We start from the raw sequence: 23,981 nt of genomic DNA on the forward strand, positions 1-23,981 counted from the left end.
ATTCTTAGTATTCTGACAGTGGTTTCTCAAGCTTCAATTCTGGTAGAATTATGGTGATAAAATCCATTAGATCTGATATGGTTCCCTCTTGAGAAAAATAACCATAGACATTTTTAATTTCCTCAATCTGATTTTATAATAAAAATAAACTTTTAAAACTGACACAACTATAGCAATTAAAGTACCTTTAAAATCTGCATAACAGAGAAGCATCTGTTATATATGTAATAAATTGCCTCTAGATTTCAGAAAATTACAAGGATAATCAATATAATCTAAGAGTGAGGACCTTTTACATTTGCCTAACGCTAACCCAGACGATCTTGGGAAGAAGTGAGGGCTTTTAATGGAATTATTCCTTTTTTTCATACAAATAATAGCTCTACTACACATGTACTAAATTATTTTTAGTTTTCATTGTAATTTTGTAGCAGATATATAAAGTCAATCATTAAGAGAAAATACCATCTCTCAGTCCAAATACTAGCACTTACAGCTCACACCCACGTTTGTGAGATAAGACATCAATGGAAGACAGGCTCTCAGTGTAGCTGAGAATTTCCAGCAGTAAATCTAACAGAAACAGCAGGGGGCAAAAAAAGAAAACAGGAAAAAAAAGGGTACACTGAAAATCACAAAACAGTGAGGTGAAGCATGAGATGATATGGCACAGGCTGCACCTTGGACAGAAGGTGCAAGGGAAGGCAGTGCTGGCAACCTGCCTCTGGAAGCACTGGGAAGGAAAAGCCAGGGGGTACAAATGTCACCTGTCTTTCCCTGTGCTCTTTTACTGTGTCTTCAGGAAAGCCTGTTAGGTGTATGGGGGGATGTGGTGTGTATTTTTTTTCCCCACACACAAAGGTGGTTAATTTTATTTTAGTGAATTTTTTATAATTCAGTTTTGAAAGGCTTTGGCACTCGCTGGGGTTAAAAGCAAGATATGGCAAAAGGGCAGAAAACCAGGTAAATAGAGCAGATGCAGGTGTGGGATTCATCCACCCTGACTTCCTCATTCACAGCCTAAACAGGACTTGGAGATTCTTCTCATTGGGCAGAGATCCATAAAAACCCACACTGTGCAAAAAAACTCCTTTAGCATCCATAGCACGGGCCAGAGAGGTGATCAGAGACGGTCCTCAAGACACACACAGGCTAGAGCCAGGCTGATCTGAGCACACAGAGCTCATGGATACAGGAGGAGCAGCTTTTCTCTCACAGAGCAGGAGACCTCAGCCTCCACCTGGACAGATTTCTTCTCTCAAAACAAGGGCTATCTGACAAATTTTTAAAGTTGAAAATGGCCTTTGCAGCATGCATAGATGACCTAGTTTAATATCTCATAAACTTTCACTAGAATTCTGAGAATTCCAATACAACCATTTAAGAGATTAAAAAGCCCTTATGATGTGTTCATGTCATTCTAACTAAATCACTATCTTGCACAAGTTTCCTGCTCCAGCAAAATAAATTATTTCCTTACTCTTTAAGTACCATCTCAATCTTCTAATTTCCTTGCTGCACATGTTCAAACACATATGCTGCCTTTTCTTGGATTAGATTTCTGCTTTTTGAAGAATTAAGATTAGCTTAAATTTATTACCTCTTCCTACGTAGCCAGCTTACTTTTCTCTCTCAGTTCCATTTTTATTCAAATTACTCCTGACTTCATGGTTTGTGTCTTCCATAACACTGCTATGGTTCAGTAATTAGCTTTCATTCTGAAGCAATAAATTTTAATTTCCTTATTTTACTTCAGAGCTTTTCTGACTAGACTCCTTCCCTTATATTTTAACATTATTTTTATGAATTAAAAAGAAAAGAGAACAGTCAAAATACCATTAAAATTATTTCAGCACATTTATGCATTCCTTGTATCTCTTTTAGAGTAATAGACTTCCCATTTAGCAGAGCTGCTTGGGGGTTTCTTCAGCAAGTGTGCTGCTTTGTACTTTTTTTCCAAAGGGAGCAGAAATATATCAAAGTAAATTGTTAAATAAGGACTGTTTTGGGGAGTGGGAAGAAGTGAAACAGATACCGAAGACAAAATTTCAGGTAATACTCCACGTGGACATTTAGTGAGAAAATGTAAGTTTAAAAGAGTTGTGAATTGGGAGTTACCCATATTTGTAAGGGAACAATACATCTTATTCAATATTTGCTAAGAAAGAAAACTGTCTTCTCTGTGTTACTTTCCCCAGAGACATTAATCTCTCTTCTCTAACAGATCTACATGCGGTTTCTCGACTATCAAATGGAGCATTCAAATGAATGCAAGAGAAACTTTGTGGCTGTGTATGACGGGAGCAGCTCCATTGAAAACCTGAAGGCCAAGTTCTGCAGCACCGTGGCCAACGATGTGATGCTGCAGACGGGGACAGGGGTGGTGAGGATGTGGGCAGACGAAGGCAGCAGACTGAGCAGGTTCAGGATGCTGTTCACTTCATTTGTGGACCGTAAGTAGATTTTAAAGTGCCTGTTCTCCTGTTATCAGGACACTTCAAGTGTTTTAGGGAAAGCATCAGCTGTGTATTACACAGCAGGAAGACATGAAAAAGGTTGTTTCTGTTTCTTTCACATACTAGCTGGTGAATTAGATAATTGCTTTATTACAGCTGTAAGGTGGTTCCTGAAGAAAAGCTTTCCTTCATTCTTAAAAGGCTTATTTTCCATTTGAATTCAGCAATAATACTGCCCTAGGCTATGTCCTTCCCACAAACAGTTCTACAAAAAAGCACAGACTTACTTCAAAAAGACAACACGGACTGGAGTGAGCTCTCCCACTTGCCCCCCCACCTTCCAGTTCCCTGCCAGACACCACAACAGGCACTTCTCAAGCCCACACGGGATGTTCAGAAGGCTGGAAAACATGCTCGATCTCCTTCCTATCCGCAGCTCTGCCTTCAGTTTCAGATCTGGAACTACCCTACTCCACCTGAGCTGCTCCCTTTTCCTCGGCTGCATATGGCTCTAAGAGGTTTTTTTGTTGTTGAGTTTGGGGTTTTTTTCAGGGGTTTGGTTTTTTGTGGTTTTTTTTTTTAATGCAAGAGGTTGAAACACTAAGTACTCCTAAAGCTAGATAACTTTCCAAACTTAAGATTTTAAAGCATCTCAAAAATCTTTAGGAGAAGAAAATCTGCAGAGGTATGTGGTTATTCTTTTTTACTTGGATACTGCCTTTCTTGGCAGGTAATTGAAAAGTATGTGGCTGAAAAATGTATCATGTATTTTTAAACAATCTAGTCATAAACAATTTTTCAAACTGAAAAAGGTGAATTCACACATTTTCAGATTGTTAAGCTATCTTTCTCTTCTACCTTACTAATGATTTGTAATTATATGAAGCCAACCATGAAAACGATCAATATTTTTGAAAATATTTACATAAATGAACTAATTGTGCATGACAGTCACCTGACACACACCTAGTGCTACTTGCAGATTTGACTAAGTAATTCAGCTAAGAGCAATGTTAAAAATCAATGTATTTGATTTCTGGCTTGATTCAATACATGAATAATGCTGGATACAAAGGACACTGTGAACATTGCACCATCTTAGGCAGCTGGTATGAGAGGAGTCCAGCTATGTCCTTGAAGTCCTGGACTGGAACTGATCAATCATTGTGACTTTTAGTCTTCATACTCCTCAAATAACAAACAAAAGGAAAATTCAGTCCATTTGTCTCATCTTTAAAAACTGTGGACATCCCCACAAAAAGTTAGAGACTACACAAAAATGTACAATAGAGACTGTGCTAGTGGATGGAGAAGCAGCAGTAAAAAAGATCAACCAAAAATACAGAACCACCTGTTCAGGGAAATAAGAAAGGGAATGTCTTACATTCCTGTTTATTCCTCTGGGCCTCCAAAAGAACTACAACTCTATACAGGTCCATATCTTCCTATACGGAATTTCTTGCCAGATTGCCAGGTTTAAGCAGTGACAGAAAGCTAATACAAAGGCTTAAAACCAATGAGTGTAGGTTACCAGACTTAGTGGAGTAAGAAATGGGAAGACAATGTGTATTAAATTTAGGGAATGCAAATTCAGAATTAAAGGTTTGAATTTTTTTTCCTTAGGCATAACTCCACTTTTTGTCACTGAGACTCCAACAGAAGGCATAAGTGAGAAATGCAGTATTCAGGAGTAGTCATTCCCCTCTGCTCTACCCTTTGGATTTTCCATTATGTTTCAGAGAATCCAGACTGCTCAGGAATAAATTCTTTTTATGAAACGAAATAGTAGAATGTCTATCACACATCTTTGCTGTTTAATATATAACTGAATCCACTAATAATAAACATTTCCATGATGAAAATACCACATTACTGAAACAGAAAGGGAAAACCAATTTCTTGTCCAGTGTCCTGAAATCATAAATAATTCTCTATGTATATTATACAACACCCTGAAAAGAATTATTACTATTTTTTAATATCTTTTTTCCTAAAGTCAAGGAGCTATAACAAATATTCACAAAAACATAAAATCTCCACGGCAGCTTTCTAGTTAATTTCTTTCTTCAAATTTCTTACTATATATAGATAGATAAAAAGCTAAACTGTACTCTCTCAATCCCTGCATTAGCTCTAATAGGAGGATCCAAGAGCTTTTGATTCAGAAGCAGGAATGACTTAGATGCCTCCAGTTATTGAAATCTCTTGCAATTACTGAAACAGCCCTCCACAAGCTGAAATCTGATTTGCCTTAAGATATTAATGGGCTCTAAAATGCAGATGTTCAGGGGCTGCCTCACAACATCCACACAGCAGATGCACAGCAGAATAAATATATAATTGATGGTGAGCATGAGATTTTTAAGTATTAAGTTTTTAAAGGCACAAATCAAAGCCTTCTTCCATTATCTCTATTTTGTGACTGTCTCTATCTGGTACCTACCCTACCCACTTGGAGCAAGAATTTTTTTTGTAGCATAGACAACACACCTGAAAGCAACCACATGGAGAGAAAATCATCTGACAATTAGTGATGTGTAAGAAAAGCAATTGTATTCGAAACAAAGATAAAGAATGTGCTAGCATGTTAAAAAAACAAACATGAACTTAATAGTTTTATTGCTACGCATCAATTACTGAAAATTCTGAATGTTTTCTTTCTCCTCTTCCCTGCAGCTCCCTGCTCAGGCAACACTTACTTCTGCCATAGCAACATGTGCATCAATAATTCTTTAGTCTGCAATGGCATCCAGAACTGTGCATACCCTTGGGACGAGAATCACTGCAGAGGTGAGTGTAGTGCAAAGTAGAGCCTTTATGAACTAGGCTGGTCAGTTTGCCTTTCAAGGAAGTCATGAAATGTCTTTTTCCTGGAAATATGCTAAAGACACTATTCTGCTAATCTCAGGAATGTGTTCCAAATTTTATATTTAAACTCAGGAGACATGTAAGCATCCAGAATATTGATCTTACTGCTCCATAACTAAATTTCTTCCTCTTCAGCATATACTCTCTATTTTAAAAGGATATCAGCTTGATAGGAAAGAGAATTTAGTATTTTTCAGGCTGCATCCTGTCCATGAATTGTAGGGTCAGGTAATGCCTTTTAGAGAAAAAAAAACAGAGAGCTGGAAAAACACAAACAAGCTTTCAAGCATAAAAAGCCTTTCCCAGGGCTGAAAGAAGCAACAATCCTGGAAGACAAATACAATTTTAAAACATTTTTTTTGAGTTATAAATCTCAGGCTATTTCAGAGTCAATTCAACTGTTGCATATGGTGTGAGATAGGATGAGAGGAAGGAGGAATTGTTAGGAAGCATGAAGTAATCACATGGAAAACAGACATATGTAAATCTCTGCCTCTAGAACACGGGACAAGAAGTATTATTTAAACCATCACAACTGCAGTAAAGACTTGCTTCAGTATGAGGTTTTGTAGGAAAAATTCTCATGATTTGAGGAAATTGTTATTCTGTTAAAGCACCCCTACTTTTTAATTGCCTTTTGGGTAAACAAAAAGAATTCACACCACTAATAAATACTCTGATGTCGGGTATATTATGGAAGCTTTCCAGCTAACAAAATTGATCCATAGCTTCCAAGTTCTCAATGTACAAGTAAGCTTCCTCTAAACAATCCTTAGCTTTGATAAATTCAACATTCCCTCTTAAGTGCAATTTCTAGATCTCTTTCCCATCCTTACCAAATGCTTTCTAGAATCTCACCTGGAATCCACACTTCACTCACGTACTGCAGTATTAAAAAAATTAATTCCATGAAAAACATATTGTAATGTGAAGTGTCTTTCCCAATATTTGTAAGTTGCTATATCTGGTGCTGAACAACCTATCATGTTTTATATTGAATGCAAGCTAAATTCTGCTGTAATACTTGCACAGCAGATAATTGAGAGGCAGCCGAAGACTAGATCCATATTGCCAGCTATGGGAGACTGATGCAACCAAATAAGCAATATTTAGCCTTAAAAAGAAAGCTGCTCACAATTGTGCTCAGTTCCTGCAGGCACCCAGAGTTCTCATTTCATCCATATCAATAGCTACATAAATCTGAGCATATTGTGACCTACTTATGCCTAAGCCCTGTAACACAAAAATTGTTAGAAAAGTCAGTTGTGTGCAATTTATTTTAAGAGACCAGAGAAGACATCACCTTTTGCGTAAAAACTTTTTGATTAAAATATCTTCCAAGAATTAAGAAACCTAGATGCAGATAAGAGAACTTCCACAGCACAGGAATCCATACCTCCAACAGTCCAAGCTCTGAAGCAGAAATGTAACTTCTTATTGCAATTCCTTGGGAGTCTGTTCAGTACATGGATAGTTTCAAATAACACACGATGGTGTATAACTCTCTCCATGCACTGTGTGTGCTACTTAGGTGCATAACACACATTTTCAGATGCCAGGAGCCAGATATCTGAAAATATTATCCAATATTTAGGCTACTGCATTTTCTTGTACATAGTCTTAAATGCTTTTCTCCCCCACTAGCAGATGTTGCAGAGCCTCAGCGTAGCAATCTTTCAGTCCCCTAGGACAAGAACATTTACAGAAAAAAAAAAAATCCAACTGGAAAATTTGAGTCTTCAAATAAGAATTTTAAATATGGAAAACTGCCTTGTTCTGATGCTGCCATCTTGTGTGTTTTCATATGAAGTACTAGCCAAAATTCCCATATGATTTGGGTTGGTTGGTTCCCCCTTCCTTTTTTTTTTTTCCTCAACTGACTTGATTACCGGACTCCTAAAACAGGAATATATCTATGCTAAAGTTCCCCATGTTGAATTAGGTATAACAGCCTCACACAATAGACACAGCCATTACATATCCAAGAGATGTGAAAACAAACAGCACAGTCATTCATATATCTGATATCACTGTGATCATATTTCACTTTTAAAGAAGAACTAGCTGATTTTAAATCTAGGTTTTCTTCCATGGACATCAATGGGAATGTTGCCAACAGGAACAAACCATGGCAAGAGAAGCATCATCTGTAGCTGGATTTAACCTATTTAAGGTTAACTTAAGCCTATTTAATTCACAGATTTTGGAATACGAACTGATCAGTTAAGGTTCAGGAGGGAAATCACCCCTCAGCTGAGTCAGCATGCACTGGTCACAGAGTTCCACCTGCCACTGAATTATCATATGGTAGCCACTAATGACAGGGAATTAGACAAATCCCATTGACATACTGGTCTAGTCTCCAGTGCCATTAAGTCATTTTATTAATATGGCACTTGCATGGCAATCACCATAATTTGCTTTGTTGAAATACATTATCAAAAGCGTGGAAAATAGTAAGTCTTATCGTGATCCTCATTTTTTCTTTGCAGAAAAGAAAAGAACTGGATTGTTTGAACAAATCACCAAAACTCATGGGACAATCATTGGTATCACATCAGGGATAGTTTTAGTTCTTCTCATCATTTCAATTCTAGTGCAAGTAAAGCAACCTCGCAAAAAGGTCATGGCTTGCAAGACTGCCTTCAATAAAACCGGTTTCCAGGAAGTATTTGATCCTCCGCATTATGAACTCTTTTCACTAAGGGACAAAGAAATTTCTGCAGATTTGGCAGATTTATCAGAAGAACTTGAGAACTATCAGAAAATGCGACGCCCTTCAACAGCTTCCAGATGCATCCACGACCACCACTGTGGCTCCCAGGCCTCGAACATAAAACAGAGCAGGACCAACCTGAGCTCCATGGAACTGCCCTTCCGCAACGACTTTGCGCAGCCCCAGCCGATGAAAACATTCAACAGCACCTTCAAGAAAAGTACTTACACGTTCAAACAAGCTCACGAGTGCCCTGAGCAGGGTATAGAAGACAGGGTGATGGAGGAGATTCCATGTGAAATTTATGTGAGAGGAAGGGAGGATACGGCACAAGGTTCATTATCTATTGACTTTTGACTTCCTGGTGAAGGTGGTATCAGTGTATATACAAGATGCTTGTGTACAATGACAGTGTATATATTAAAAGTGTACCATATGCAGCGTGTGAGATGCACACACTTTTAGCTTATTATACTTCATTTAAAAAAACCCCAGTCTTCATAACTAATTCTTGCTGAAAAATGAGGAATTTCCTCCCATCTTCCCAAGCTACCTATCTAGTGGAAGAGTAAGACAGAGACTTTGCATGGAAATTATAAGAGAGGATATTGGAAGAAAAAACCCTACAACTACTAATCATTGAACACTGAAAACAATGGCTACTATTTTCTTCTGGCTACCATTTTTCTCTTCTTTAGACGTCTGCTTTTGAAGACAATTTTAATACCTCACTTGCATAAATAAAAGTAGTTAAGTGCACCCCGTGTATGTCAACATAGGTGTCTTATTGTATTTGTCAAATTGGAAGTAGAGTTAGTGTTAAGTGCCAGTTAAGACTCAAGAATTATGTTACAGCCATCTGTTTCACTTGCCTACCATTTCTATTGCCTTTAATTATCAGTTCCGCACTCTATCCATTGTGAGAAATAAGTGAAAAGGGTTACTGCCTTTTAAAAATACTAAGTTATATTTTAGTACATTTGGAAATACATAATCTTTGCAGCTTTTGGTTAAAACACAAGTGAGTAGTTGTGTTATTCTAGATGCAGACTTTTACAACAGTTTTCTTTCAAGGTTTAGGATTCTAAAATATTCTGCCATATATTACAGCTCCATATGGCACGATGATTTCACAGCTCTGCACTTGGGAAACAATTTTGTGCCTGCGTTTTCCAAGTATTTACATAAATAGACTGTACTGTACATTTGTCTCTTAAAATAGCCTTTTACTCCTTGTTGCAGCCAATCTTCCCTACTGAAATCAGTGGTGATACTTTTAGCTTGTGTCCTACTTGCCTGAAGAGAACTGCTCTGAGGTCTGTGTGATTACCAGATCTATGAAGATACTGGAAACAGAGAATTCACAAAGCAACTCTTATTAACCCTTATGGAACCCTTCTTGTGCCCCTTGTTTCCACTTGCAAAATTGCACATTTCATACCTTTTTTAATGGTGGTTTGGACCTAATTTTAAAATTTTTACAATATAAAAAAAATTTTTAAAATATATTCTCATTGTGGTTTTTAAACTTTTTATATAGTGTGATACTGTACAGACTATTTATTATATCACAATCTAGCACCTGTACAGCAGGCTTGTTTCAGTGGCCCTCTTAGCAGCTCTGAGTAACACGCAGTCGCTGTTGCACACATCACAATTTGCCAACAATACTTACCATGACTTACACATTAGTCTACATTTTATTTCCCTATTGGTTTGAGCTTATTCTGGTATTTTTTGTACATGAAACCTTTCACTAAAGCTGACCTGCCACCTTGCACTGGGCACAGCCTTTATTTACAGGTGTCAAACCATAGTGTTTGTTGTGCTGACTGTAGTACAAACAAAAAAAAAATTATCTTAATATATGACGTTAGCAATTGAAAAATCTTTAAAATAGAAGATGAACAACAGCTGCAATCACAGATGTTCATTAGAATGACAAAGCATTTTTGTAATCTTTTTTACAAATGCTTAGAATGTATGACATTTTCGGGAAAAAAAAAAAAAAGAGGGGAATTGAGTTTCTTCAACACTTCCCAACTGCAAAGTTACTGCTGTCTGATGTCCAGAAAGAACTCATCAGAAGCTCATATATCAGACCCATCAGGCTGTATCCTGGTGTCAGTTTTTGTGCTGGTCCCAGAATGTATTCCAATTTGAAGGTATGAAAATGGGCATTATTTTTAGATGCACTTCACGCAGAAGATAAGTGTTAAAAAAAAAATCTAGTAAAGTTTGACTTGAAAAATTTTTGAATATTTAATTAAAACATTTGACAGATTTCATTTACTTTCAGTAATATTTTCAGTAAATTTTACACTTTCAGTAATAAATACCTCACCATGACCTGTAAGACACAGAATGTTATTTCTGACAGTCTGTTAGTTCCAGATTCTTTTTACAAGTATGTAATTTTACACAGGTCATTTTTATCTATATAACTCCTGTAAGTGCTAGGTTTGCATGATTAAGTTTTCTTTTTGAGCTACATTTATCCATGTGATAAAAATAACATGATCCCTACTGTTCCCTAAGTTATGTTGTCTCTGAACAGTAAACCTGTATTAATAAAACAAATTGCAAGCCTCCAAAGCCCAGGGCTGTGGGGAAAAGGGAACAGCTCTATGGAAGAAGTTCCCAAATGGCTTGGATAATATTTCAGTCTCTCATCATTTTCCAAATCCCTGGTCAGAGCACAGGTGCTTTTTGGCTACCCCAGAGCACACAGATGAGCTCCCACAGCCAGTCATGTCTTTTGAATGCAACTTTTCCCGATATCCCAAGTCCACCTCTACAAGCTTTGCTTTCTCCCCTTCTTTGCTATCTGTTCTGGCTGCTTGTCTTTAGGATTAAAGTCAAGACACTCCTGCCTGTTTTAACACCTGCTCCAGCTTCCCAATACAGAGCAAAATTCTCCTAGAGGGAGCTTTCCTGTATTACTGCAATAGCAGACACAACCCTTACTGTGGCAATAGGTGCACACAAACCCAAAGGAATAATGGTTTCTCTAGGCTTCTAGACATAGTAATGGCAAGAAAATGAAGTATTGGTGCCAAGTGAAATTAGCATTGAACCTAAAATTCTGAAACGAAAACTGGTGCACGGTGTGTTTAAAGAATAATAATGCCTACACATCTCTGGCAGTGTTGGGTTCAGTTACTTGGCTGTGCTCTAAGAAATGAGAGTTAACTATTACAGCCATAATTCCACTTCCACTATAATCAAATTCCTTTCACTACAGAGAAAAACTAACTGGGTGGACTGATTGGTATCACTCAGAGTACAGAAAGCTGGCATTTTCAGCAAAAGAATCTAGTATTCGTTTTGCAGTCTCAATCCAGTTGATGTTGTAGTCTTTAAACTCTTTTTGGCATTAATGAAAAATACCACCTTTCTTATATGTGCAATATCTAAGTACTTTTAGCCTTTTTCCATTGTCTCCATCTTAAATTCATACATTTCTAGGACCATCCTGATTTTGCACTCAGTTGTACCCATATCTGCAGTACCATCTGTTAGCTCTGAATGCTCGTTAGCAAAGATCTGCTCACAAGACACACACTGACCAGGAAAAGACCAACAGCAGGAACTACTTTTTGGTATTTATAATTAATTTTTACCTTTTATCATAGTAGCTTAGACAGCAAACTATCTAATATGAATAAGGAATTGTGATAAAAATTGTATAAGTAAACATAAAACCAACATGAAAATAAAGGTGACTGTGAATCACGACTCTTGCGAGCGCTGTGAGGAGACATCTACATTTACAGACATGACAACAGTGGTACAGGAGACTGAGGCTTAACACAGTTCCTGACTCTGAAATATATCAGTGATGGCAGAAAAACCAATTTGTACTTAAAATGCATGAGATTCTCTTGTCTGCTATAGACAAGATGACCCTCATAGCACATACAAATTACAATGGCATATTATAAGAATTACTGTCTGTTTTTACTAAACCAGTACAAGGGAGGGTTGTGAAAAGAACTCATTGATTTACAAGAAAAGGTGCTTGTTGTGTGAACACATCACAGAACTTTTAAGTCATTAAAATACACTTTGTTTTGGTTTTTACTTGGTACAAAGAATTCTGTGTGTTACCAGCACATTTGCTAAATGAGGAAAAAAGGCTTGCAAAACAAATTAAATAAGGTTCTTACATCTTTGTTCAGGACATTGAAGTTTCTAAACTATGTAAGTATAGTCCTTTATCTGAAAGGATACCAAGCAGAAGTAGTAAAAAAAAAAAAGAATCTTGGCACCTCTACCTGGGAAGCCAAGAGTAAATTACTGCTTGAAATGCAACAACTTAATTCACGTGGATATACAAAAGCATATCTACAGTCTGACCCTTCTGTATGGTCAGGCTCTATATACCTGTTCACATTAAAACTCAGTCAAATCCATTTACTTTTACATGTCCTTATTTCAAAGTTTATGCATAAGCCCTATGATTTCTCAGAAGGTCTGTAGACTGTTTATCAAAACAAGATTCCTAATCCATGTCAGTCTGAAAGATAAGCTGATTTTACACTGAGATCACACTGCTAAAACTGAATATTAATTATAATGGGAGAAAGGATTTTAAAATGAAAAACCTGGATGAGTTAACTCATGCTTTGAAAATTAGTATTTACACCACCCATCTCAATCTAACAATATAAAAGCTACTATCTTTAAGACTTCTGTTCCTGTGGTGTCTAATAACTATCTCAGTACAGCATAAATCCCCCCTACAAATACATAAATCACATGCCAATATGCTGTAATATGTGGTTCAGTGTGACCATGGAACTGCAAGTTTATTTTCATGCTCAGATTCTTTGCTACACTCCATTTTACACAATCAGCTTAACAAAAGTCTTTTTCCATCTGTTTCATAGATCAACAACACTAATTTCTGAATGGTCAACTTGTTCCCTCTTATCTCTTTATGGAAGATAATCTACCATATACCAGATAAAACAGCTTAGTTTTTATAAGTCTGTTCTTACAGAGCCAGGCTCAGGAGAAACAAAGTAAGATCTTGATGTCTTTGTCTTTCCACTACCATCCCATAATTTATGGTAATAACGTGTATAGTGGAGATACCCTTAAAAACTTCATGCTAAATTCAGTTGAAGAAAAAAGAAAGTCTTACAATATAAACCAAATAATCGGTACCTAAGACCTACACACCTCAAAATTCAAAATAATTTGCTCTTTTGGAATCTAAATCTGAAGGATATGAGCTGTCAGTGCTACCAGTGTACTTAAAAGATGCATGTCACACCATCTTCTCTGAAAAACTGCTTCTTGGCCCAAACACAGATTTCCTAGACATTTTTAAAGTGTTAAAACTTATACTACTATTTTATCAATTTATATATAAATATATGCATATTACATCTTATAATTAGCCTCACAGTTCATTATCACCTACATAAAGTTGCTTCTGTCTTCCTTCCAAATGTATTTAGGAGCAGTAATTATATTGCAAAATATTTCTCATTAAACCACAGCATTTCAGACTTTAAACACTATATTAATTCTGAGACTATACTGCAGCTTATTTTTCACCAGAGAAGAGGCTACAAAGAAAACTCAAAGCTCACAGAATTATCTCCTTGACCTAAAATGAACATGGCTAAACTGGAACAGAGCACATCGGTGCTCTAAAACTCAAGGTTTAGTATTTTATAGGGAAGTAATATCAGAATTAAAAGGGCCTGTGTTGTTTTGTGAGAGGATTTAGTTTGCCCTGGTTTGCTCATAACACTTGTCTTTAATACATTCACCTGTGAATAACACAGGACTCCAGGGCTTAAGCTGTTTGCAGACAGGAGAGGAGTTGAAAATCAGAGAATTCTTTGTTTAAAATACCAAACAGGAAACGATTAAATATTAACCACTGGACATTTCTGATACGGTGTTTAACTTGCCCTTCAATGCAGTTGAATTAGTCTCAAGGTAATAAAGCCCACAATTCTGCCTATATTTTAGGTTCCCTCATATCAGTAAAGACCCTCATACTCCTCATAAATTGGAAAAAGCCACCTGCTAGTCCTGAATTTATGGACTAACATTCTCAGTTACTATTGATTATTATAGAAAAAGATGATCTAGTGATTATTGGGGGTGAAAAAAGCAGGAAAATACTCTTGAAAGCAATTATGAGATAAAAGATTCTTAGAAAGACAAGTCAATAAATCCCAAGTCTCTTAACCATTGTAATCAATCTTCTATTTGTAAGGAACAAACAGCCAAGCTACATAAGGAATACCACTCATTACTGGCTCTCCACTGCAGGTTTAATAACCCAACAGAGCAATTGAAGGCCTGAGGCCAAGGCAAATAATTTTAATCTTTCTGTAGTAATGAAAAACAAAGAGATCTAGTAGAGTGAAGATATTTGTTTTGCACTTACCGGAGGCAAAAGATTCTGGACAGGACATTTAATCTTCTATCATCATTAAGTGTTATCTTTAACAGTAAAGGGAATTCTGGAATATAAAAGAACAGCACAAAATATCTATGTACAATTCAATTGTATAGCAAACAAATCAAAACTAACAGATACTTAAAATAATCTCATATATTAGGTATTTTCTAGAACTCTGTATGACTCCTAAGGTTATCACATTCTCGCAGACATCTCTGCATTTTGTCTGTTGGCAGATTTGAATACAAGCTCTCATATATTAAATCTGTGCAAGAGAAGTAGTAATAAGAGAAAATGAAGTTCTTGGCCTTTAAGATCCAGAACTAATAAAGCTGCAGACTTGGAAAGTTTTACTGTACTGCACTTCCCTCATGAGAGTAAAAGCAAGGACAGACATTAGCATAAGGAAAAGACATCCTTTACTTGAACTATCAGAATCCAAACATGACTTATTGTTAGAACAAAGTTTGGGTGTTTGTTTCTGTTACTTTGTTTTGTTGGTTTTTTAATTGCAGTTCCAACTTCCCTTTAGTTATTAGCATCATAAGATAAAACGTCTTCTAAACCAAATGTGGATTTTTTGTCCACAAAGAGCTATAATAAGAAGATTTAAATATTGCATTGCTGTGTTTAAAATTATGAAATAGTTGGTTTTAATGTCAATTTATAAAAGTATAAAAAGCTGCATTACCTACATTTGTGGAATAGTTTACATTACAACAAGTCACCAGATGTGTAACATCGAGATTTAATGACATTTTAGCACCACCTATAACACTACTGCAGCTGGCAAATACTAATGCTCAACAAGAGAAATAAAAAGCATAAACCCACTTCTTTTTCAGTACTCTCTCTTCCCCTCAGGAACACAAATAAAGGCTACCAACTGTTCTTTAGCAACAGTACCAAACACGCAGCTCAACCTAAAGTAGCCCTCAAGGCTTAGGGGAACATTAATAGGAAGTAGAAAATAGAAGGTATTTCTACATTATTTTCCTGTAGGCATCATTTAAAATCAAAAAATACACAGGGTGACCAAACAAGAACTACTAAGGGAAATACACATAATTTTATGTGAATCAGAGCTGGAGGTCATGGCTTATCCTTACTGTAGGACTACATAGAAATTAATCTCCCCAAAAAACCCAAAAGATAAGGAACAGCCACTTCAGATTTACAGTATAATGAAAAATTATTTCTGTAGAACTGCAAGAAAAATACAGTTTGGTTGGTTGCCTTGTCAAGTTACAAAGAACAGCTGACAATCACTGAAGGAAGTGGCCAAAAGCCAATTCTGTCTCCAAGCAGAACAACTTGTCTGCCATATATTTGAAAGTGTACTGACTAGTCTTCTGCTTGCCTAACCATGGGGGTACCCCTCTCTTCTTTCATCATGAAAGCACTTTCAGTACTGATAGGAGAATATCTGAAACGAGTGACAATCCTGCCTGTGGGCCCCAGGCCAATCTTAAAAGAAATACCTGGTATGATATAACCAGGGGAAAAAAAAAAACCAAACATGGCTTTGATCCCCTTTCAGACAGGAGTCAAATTCTAGGGTCTAATAGAAAGTCCATCAGATTCAGTGTATAAGCATCAAAAAAAAAAATAATCATACATTCTCCTAAGAAGCAAGGTCTGGATGCCCTATGAACAGTAGACATCAGCTTCATTGAACATAACTGAAACACTTTTCAGCACTAAACCAGACTCAAGTTGAAAGATTTCAAGACAGATCCAAACATCTAGAGTGCTATTTTGAAGGGTAATTCATTATGTTAGTGATTCTATTGATTAACAGCAAACCCTTGTTATTAAGGTCAGATGTGTGTATTGATTTTTTTTTCTTTTTAAGGGAGACTTTGTATGAATATTAATGGCTAATGCCTAGAACTGAAGAACTGAAAGACAATATAGCAAATTAAATTAAACCAGATTCTCTGTTCTCAGCAGCCAAACTACATAAGCAAAATACCACATCTAATCTAATGCTTATTTTTACTATTTTTAAAAGGATTTTGGAAGAAAATCTTTGTCTTAACCTCTTACAAAAAGCAAAAGCTAGGTAGGAAAGTATAAAAAAGAAGGGTTAAGTTACAAAAGTATCAGAACAGATGCTACACAATCACAGCCTAAAAAGAGCTGAAAAATTGAATTGTGTATGTAACCCAAGACATAACTCATGTGTCTCTCTAATGCCAATAAAAAGCTGCAAATTGAAAATAGGTTTACTTTTCTAGAGCTCAGAAACACTACAGCATTATTGAAGCACCAGTCTAGTCGTGCACAATTTGTCTCATTTATTGCCAGTGAATTTTATCACCCATCCATGGGTCTAATTTTCCTATATGACACCACTGAAGGTTTTACACCGTGACAGTGATTCAGAGATGCACTCACGATCCTGATGGTGCATAAAGTAGATCAAATACCAAGTTCTTTATTTCTAGTGCAGAAAACCTCTTAAGCACAGGCAAATCTGATTATTCAAGAATATTGTCCTCTTTAGCCTGCTCCAGCAGCAAACATTTAAAAAATAGCTAAACCTATTTTCTCATCAGATGGGGCCATGTGTCCAGTAATGTCTGTACACAGCACATCTAAACAAATGTATCTTCATTAGTTTCATGTCAGTGTTAGCTCAAATAACAACAGTAACCTCAGATTGAATATGCTGCCAAAGCCTGCCAGCTCTGCTTTTTCCTACAGTGTTATCATCCATTAAAGCTGTTGATTATGAAATTACTTTCTATCTTTGTCCTTCCCTCCATCTGACCAACAGCTCGGTGACTACTGCTCTCTGCTGTCTGCGTGCAGGTAATAATTCATATTCCAACTCAAATAAACACAAGAAAGTATGATGTTATGTTCCCGTAGCAGTTATTTAAAATACTGACCCATTAATACCTGTCACAAATAGGGAAGACAATCTGCTAAGCAGTTAGCCAGCAACCCTATAAGTAGGTACACATATAATTGAAAATATGTATATTTTCATCTTGGACAACCAACATTTTAAAAAGTATGTGTACAGGAGAGAAAGAAGGATATTTTGGAAAATATAACAAAGAGGTGAGATATTTCCTGTTTTATTATCAGCTTACTATCAGCATTAAAGATGAATAACGTATGGCTATCTAGAAATTAGGTGTTCAAACAACTGAAGAGAGAATAAAGTTCTAACAACTCATCACACCAATCTTCAGGGAAACAAATTAGGGTACATTACTGTCACAGATTTTGCTTGACATGGTTTCAGGTTTCAATCCAGTTATGTGGAAAATCTTGGGAACATCAAAGAAATAACTTTTCCCCCCCTCTCCTGAACACAAACAAGTGAAAAGGTTTTTTAATAAATCCTTTAAGCTGGATACATGGCTCATACAAAGGGAAAGAGAACATTAAAAAAAAAATGTTTCTCTAAATTCTGACATTCTGGAAGAAGGAATGATGCCTCAATTACACCTCTACCAAAACAGAGGCTTTTAGAAAATTCTTTCACTGGACAGTAGTTCACTGAATTGCTACATTAATGTACATTTCAGGCTTTGAAGTCAGAGGGGCAAAGCAGAAATGAGCCAAGAAAAAAGGCATGCCATGCCCCCTTTACAATTACATTAATGATTTCTCCCATCTCTGTGGAAAGGTTATTTACTGTATCTAGATTTCTCATTTTCCTAACAAGACTGAGTGGGGAGACAAGATAAATGCCTCTTATTTCATTTACAGAAGTTGTGTCACTCACTTATTTAATTAGATTTGTCACAACTTACAGTGGGCAAAGTAAGAGCAAAACTCTCTTTACATCCTGATAAACAAACAAATGAAAGGCTTCTGTTCCTCCATTAAGGGCAGCCAAAATACCCCGAGGGCAAAATAAATAAGCGGAGAACAGACAGGAAAAACTGACTTGCAGTGATGTGATATTCTAGTAACAACTAAGTCATAGCACTACCATGGAATGAGAGTCTCATCAGTGAAGTACCTAATTCCTGTACCCATTACATTTGCGGGCTCAGAAATCAATTAGTAAAGGTCATGAGTGAAGGTGCATCTATGTTTGTGCCTCTCTACATCAACTATTCCAACAGTTTCAAGAGTACTTTTGTCTGCGGCTGTGGACTGCAATTTTAAGCACACAACTGTACTACAGTCATATCACAAAATAATACTGATTGGATAGGGATACAGATGTAGTTAAATTCCAAAAGACAGAACAATCAGTTTTCTCTCAGCAGTCATGGATTTTCTTCCCAATTCTGCCACTGTTAACTGTGTTGTCTTGGTTGATCGTTTGACATCAAATGATCCAATTTGTCTAGTAATTAATGGATGCAGTAATAAAAATGCAACTAAATATTACCAGTGGTGTGACAATACTAGTTTTCTATAAAATTCATTTTTACTTCTAAATGTTAGAGCAGACATGAAATATTCACCTTAGGTTTTTCAACTTTAGACTGTTGAGTGCTTCTGAAAAAAGACAACATGCACATCACTGAAAGGAATCTGCATCCTCCTCATTATATTTTCCTTCAAAACAAGATTGTGGCAATTTGCCAGAGCTACTTTCCCAGCACAGAAAAAAACAAAACAATGAAGAAAGAGGAGTATTAAAAAACCACATACAAGTAAGTACTTTATTTAGGCTAGAGGGAAAGGAAGAAAAAAAACCAGCAACACACAGAAGTTATCCAGTTACCAAATACTATCTTCCACTTTGATACATACGATTACTTCCTGCTGTCTCTGGGCAAAAGGCAACCACTACTCTCATTTATGCTAAAAAATGTATTTAAAGAAACAAAAAGACAGGTCAGTGGGTAAAGTAATTAACATACAATCTCTTTAAAATTAGATTTAAAACTGTCCAAAGTGAATAACCAAAACAGCAAGGAAGTAAATATAAATTTTTGCCACACTGTTAAGGTATCTGAAGACATTGGCAGGATCCTGACAATGCAGGTACCACATCTTGTCTAAGTTCTGTCTACTTTTTCTTTTATCCAGGTCCTGAAATATGAGGTACTAGAGTGTATTTATTAATGAGTAAATTATATTTAGATTTAAAAGAATGAAAAGTGACTATCCACACAAAATTGCTAATACACCCAATACATTAGTGATAGGCCTTTTCAATTTATCTGCAACCAGAACACTGGCATTGTTGTTGCAATGGGGATTATGCTGACAGGCTTTTTGGCAGCATATGAACAGGTGATGTTTATTGCTCAGGTCATGTTCTTCTAGAGTAAACATTTGTAAACAAATTACTGCTTAAACTGCCGTTTCCTGGCCAAGAGTACCCTGATGTCATCTGGTTTTGGGCACAGTTCCTCCCATTTAATGCAGAGGATACTGGAAATACGAAAGAAAAAAGTAGTCACAAAATAGACGAAACTGTTCTGGTACAGAAAGGATGATAACAGGAATGACAAAACTCTGTTCTGGAGCAGAAGTGGCTAACAAAGCTCGGTGAGTTGTGTTTCATTTATCTTTCAGAAACAAACAAAAAAAACCCCCAACGAAATAAAAACAGAAACCCAACCAAAAAAACAGAGAAGGGTGGGAAAAATAACAAATTCATTTTCTCTATAGCATAAGCAGAATTTCCCACCTTGTAGTAACTTTGAATTTTGATTCAATTTAAATCAACACAATTCCATAACGGTTGGAATGGTCACAGAGAATGGCAGCAAGGGTTAGTGACTATTAGATTGAAATGTCTCACTTTGCTGGCTTAGATCTATTAATTGATTTTTTAAAAATCTATTGTTTTTTAACTTATGCTCAGCTCTTCTCTCTATCTAGTGCCCAGTCATCTCTGAGGTAGAAAGTAAAAGCAGCCATTCCAACAAGAGGGTAAGTTTTAGGTTACAATACTGAACAAAACATATAGTCTATTCCCTGAGGAAAAAAAGCCTATAACCCTTCAAGAAAAAAGCATCTCAGTAATGGATTACTTAAAGCCTCCAAGAAGAGTTTGCTTTGGTAGAAACTAAGCAGAAAATTAGAGAAAATGGAAAGAAATACTTCATTTATACCTGTGGCTATGAAAGCAGATTAAAAAAAGAAGATGAAAGGCTGCAAGTTCCACTGCTGCATATCCTGAGCCACAACAGGCTCAAAAGGCTACGCACACATTTTTGCTCTCACAGGGGAAGAGAGGACTAGAATAGCAATTCTAAACTCCACAGACGATTCCTATCCTTTCAAAACAGGGCTCAATGATAGATTTTTTTTTAAATAAATACCAAGAGGACAGATGAATAAACTAAATACATAATAGATTTTAAACTGCTCTAGTATTGGAAACATTTGAGGATTGTTGTTCTTTTAAGAGCAACCTAAGAAGCACATAAAATCTAGTATAAATAATTCTCAAGCCCTTCTACATTTATTGCTAGTGACATAACATTCAAATACAAGACAGTGTAATAATTAATGCCTCAATTAATTATGATAATTAAGTTTCTTTCAACTGAAGAAACTGAGTGCTTGACAAGAGATAAGGGATATATTATGATTTACTCAGCTGAGCACTCACTTGTGTTACCAATGAATCTAGTCACATAAATAACAACTGTGTAGAAAAAAGTAGGTTTTATGACAAATGAAACAGTTATTTTCAGATGCTCATAAAAACTCCATGTTCTAACCAAAGAGGAGAAGGAGTTCCAGGCGTGTGCAGAGCAGGTGCTGCCTAATGTGGAGGCTGTTGGAGGCAGCAAATCTCAACAGAGCTGCCACCTGCTATATCTACGTGTGGGGAACTCTGCACAGAGATCCTGACCCGTGAGTTTGTGGGGTTTGTTACAGCTTAGAGGTTCTTCACTCTCCCACAGTCTCAGCCTTAAAAGGTAGAGACTAGAGACTCTAAGCAGTAATTCTGTAGAATGCCTCCGCTTCCATAAGGGAAAAAAAAAAGATACAAAAACCTGCTTTCTCTCTTTTCACAGGAACATAGAATAATATCGCTTCTTTAGGCAGAAGTGTATTAAAAAACAAGACAAAAAAAGGCCCAAACAAACTTTTCATCCCATCTATCTGCTTCTGGAGACCTAGCAGGAGGGGGTTCTATAGAGAGCAGAAGGAAGACTGGAACAGGACAAGGCTTTCTTCTCTTGTCAGTAGGGCCCACATTGCCCTGTCCTGCTCATATCTGCACCACCAAGCACGAGGTCACATGGCTATCTTTTAGAGGTGTATCAGCAATGCTTTGTTCATGTGTTTTTGTCATCAGAGTTTGCATTCTTTTTCCTGGGAAAAGAATGCCTCTAGATTATACTCCACTAAATTAAAGCAAAATACTATGACTACTATGAGCCATTTCTAGCAAATGTTACCAATGCTGTTCCAACACAGTTACAGCATTTCCTAACACTGTTACTTTGAAATTTTTCATTCCAGACAACCCTAACAGAACAAGTCTGTCTCGATACTTTACCCAACCTTCAAACATAAGGTTTGGAGATGATAGTTGAATATTACAGTATTTGTTTTGGCAAAGCACCATATATCACATCTGTCCAAATTGTGCGCTGTGAAACAGTATATCCTAAGCACTAGCAACCCCAAAAGATATATCTTATGTTTTAAAGCAAAAGTGGATAAAACCAGACCTTTTGCTACTTGTCTGTGTTTTCTTTTCTTGATTCAGCATTATTTACAGATAAGCTACGAACAATAGAGAGGCAATAAAAAGAAAGCTGAACTAACAAAGCACATGACAGTAAACAGCTTATCAGCAAAAGCTGTATCCCCTCACTCATTCAAGTTAAAGAAGATCTAGAATTTATAGGATGCTGGCAAAAACACTTTAGAGATTTGCAGCACACACAGAAAGAACAGGACAATTGCCAAAGTCCGCACAAGAGCAGAAAGATATGAACAATCATTATCTGTGCAAGTCAGCTGGAGAAAGCTACTCAAAAGTATGCAGTGAGAGGAGACAGGGCTGCACAGTCAGCTCAGAGCAGACCTTTCTGCCCCAGCTTTCCCAGCTGATGTAGCAGCGACTGACAGCACCATAGAAAATAAAACATCACAGTTTTTTGGGTCAAGCTGCTTTCCTCCTATGGGATATGTACTCAGATTTGGAAGAGACAGAAAATAAATATACTAGGAGGTAATTGTAACATTTATCTACAGATATCTCAGACTTCGATGATGCAATCCTATGAGTAGCTTTCAGTACAGTGGCTTTTTTTAACCTCTGCTAAAATAAAAGCCCTCTACTGCACAATTGATCTGGTTGTTCCTCTGAAGCAGTCACTTCAAGAAGTTTGAATTCTAAAGCACTAATATTTCTACAAAAAGGAATTGCCTTTTAGCATATAAAGTTGTCAAAACAATAGAGACTTATAAAACATTAATCAGTTTCTGAATATACTTGATTTATAGTCTGAAGCTATTTCTATAATCACAAACATATTTTTTGTAAGAAAACCATCTGTTGTTCTACGCTGCCATACAATCTTGAAAGGATACAGATGCAAACCACTGAGGCACCTTCTGTACTAGTTTTTTTATAGAAAGTTAGGAGAATTTTTTGGTCCTTTTTAATAATTTTTACTTCAGTTGTTCACCTATCAGATCAGCAGGACACTTTCAGCGCTAATGAATGTAGTGCTGTGTTGCACACACGTGTCACTGGGATAGCTTTGAGAAAATAAATAAATAAATCAAAAGCCTGGAACACCGAGGGAATCCTGTTAAATCAGAAAGATGTAATAGCCTTGAAGTCTTCCAGGATGTTATCTCAGAACCAAGTCACAGACAAAGGTCAGAAAAGAAGTATTGAGGTTGCCCTGAAACTATGTTGAGCAAGGAAGACTGCAAGACTGTTTGTAATTTGGACAATGTTAAATCAGACAGTACTGCCTTACAGAAATGCTTATTAAATTTTAAAAGCATAATCAAACCCAAAAATTTGGCTATTTTTTCAAATAATTATTTTTGTGAATCCTCATGCATTTGTCCAAATTTACCAAAGCACTAATCATCTCTGCTTGTTTAGCTTTTATGAAATCTGTTAAAGGCAATTTTGATTAGAATGACACAAGACACGTGAGCTTACATTTGTACAGGAAAACGTCTAAACTTCTGAAACTCAGCCCTAGATAAATTTCTTGCCTGCAAAACTACTGTAGGTACTCTATATTCCTTCCCAGTTCTCAGTGCTCTGTGATCCATTTTAGATACCTGTTTATTTTCTTTGGTATTTCCTGGGGCTTGTAGGGAAGATGTAAAACATACTCCTTTCTTCCAGTGCTTATACTGGTTCATGATTGCAGAATAAAGAAATTTGTAAGAAATTCTTGTATGTTTTTGAAGTATCCAAGGCCATAATTCCTCCACTGTTATGATTTCTTGTGTTTTAAAGGATAACACAAAATTTAATCCCTGCACTGCATAATGACAGTACAATAAAATAATAGATCTTATCATGCAACTTGGAGCCCTTAAGTCAACTGAAGCATGACTTTATTCAGAATATTTTTAACTGGAA

At 36.4% G+C, this 23,981-nt stretch overlaps 1 protein-coding gene across 2 annotated transcripts in view; it reads left to right on the forward strand.

The window, feature by feature from the left end:
• Positions 1-10,396, forward strand: part of NETO2 (neuropilin and tolloid like 2) — a 29,266-nt gene extending 18,870 nt beyond the window's left edge. For both annotated transcript variants that reach the window (XM_027685017.1, XM_027685016.1), the window contains 3 exons: positions 2,225-2,453; positions 5,133-5,246; positions 7,817-10,396. In XM_027685017.1, coding sequence (XP_027540818.1) covers positions 2,225-2,453; positions 5,133-5,246; positions 7,817-8,397 — 924 coding nt within the window. In that variant the 3' untranslated portion in view covers positions 8,398-10,396. The remainder of the gene's footprint in view (positions 1-2,224; positions 2,454-5,132; positions 5,247-7,816) is intronic.
• Positions 10,397-23,981: the final 13,585 nt, after the last annotated feature.

This window comes from Neopelma chrysocephalum, unplaced genomic scaffold, assembly GCF_003984885.1.
Source record: "Neopelma chrysocephalum unplaced genomic scaffold, ASM398488v2 Primary Assembly neopelma1_68, whole genome shotgun sequence".
NCBI classification, from domain to species: domain Eukaryota; kingdom Metazoa; phylum Chordata; class Aves; order Passeriformes; family Pipridae; genus Neopelma; species Neopelma chrysocephalum.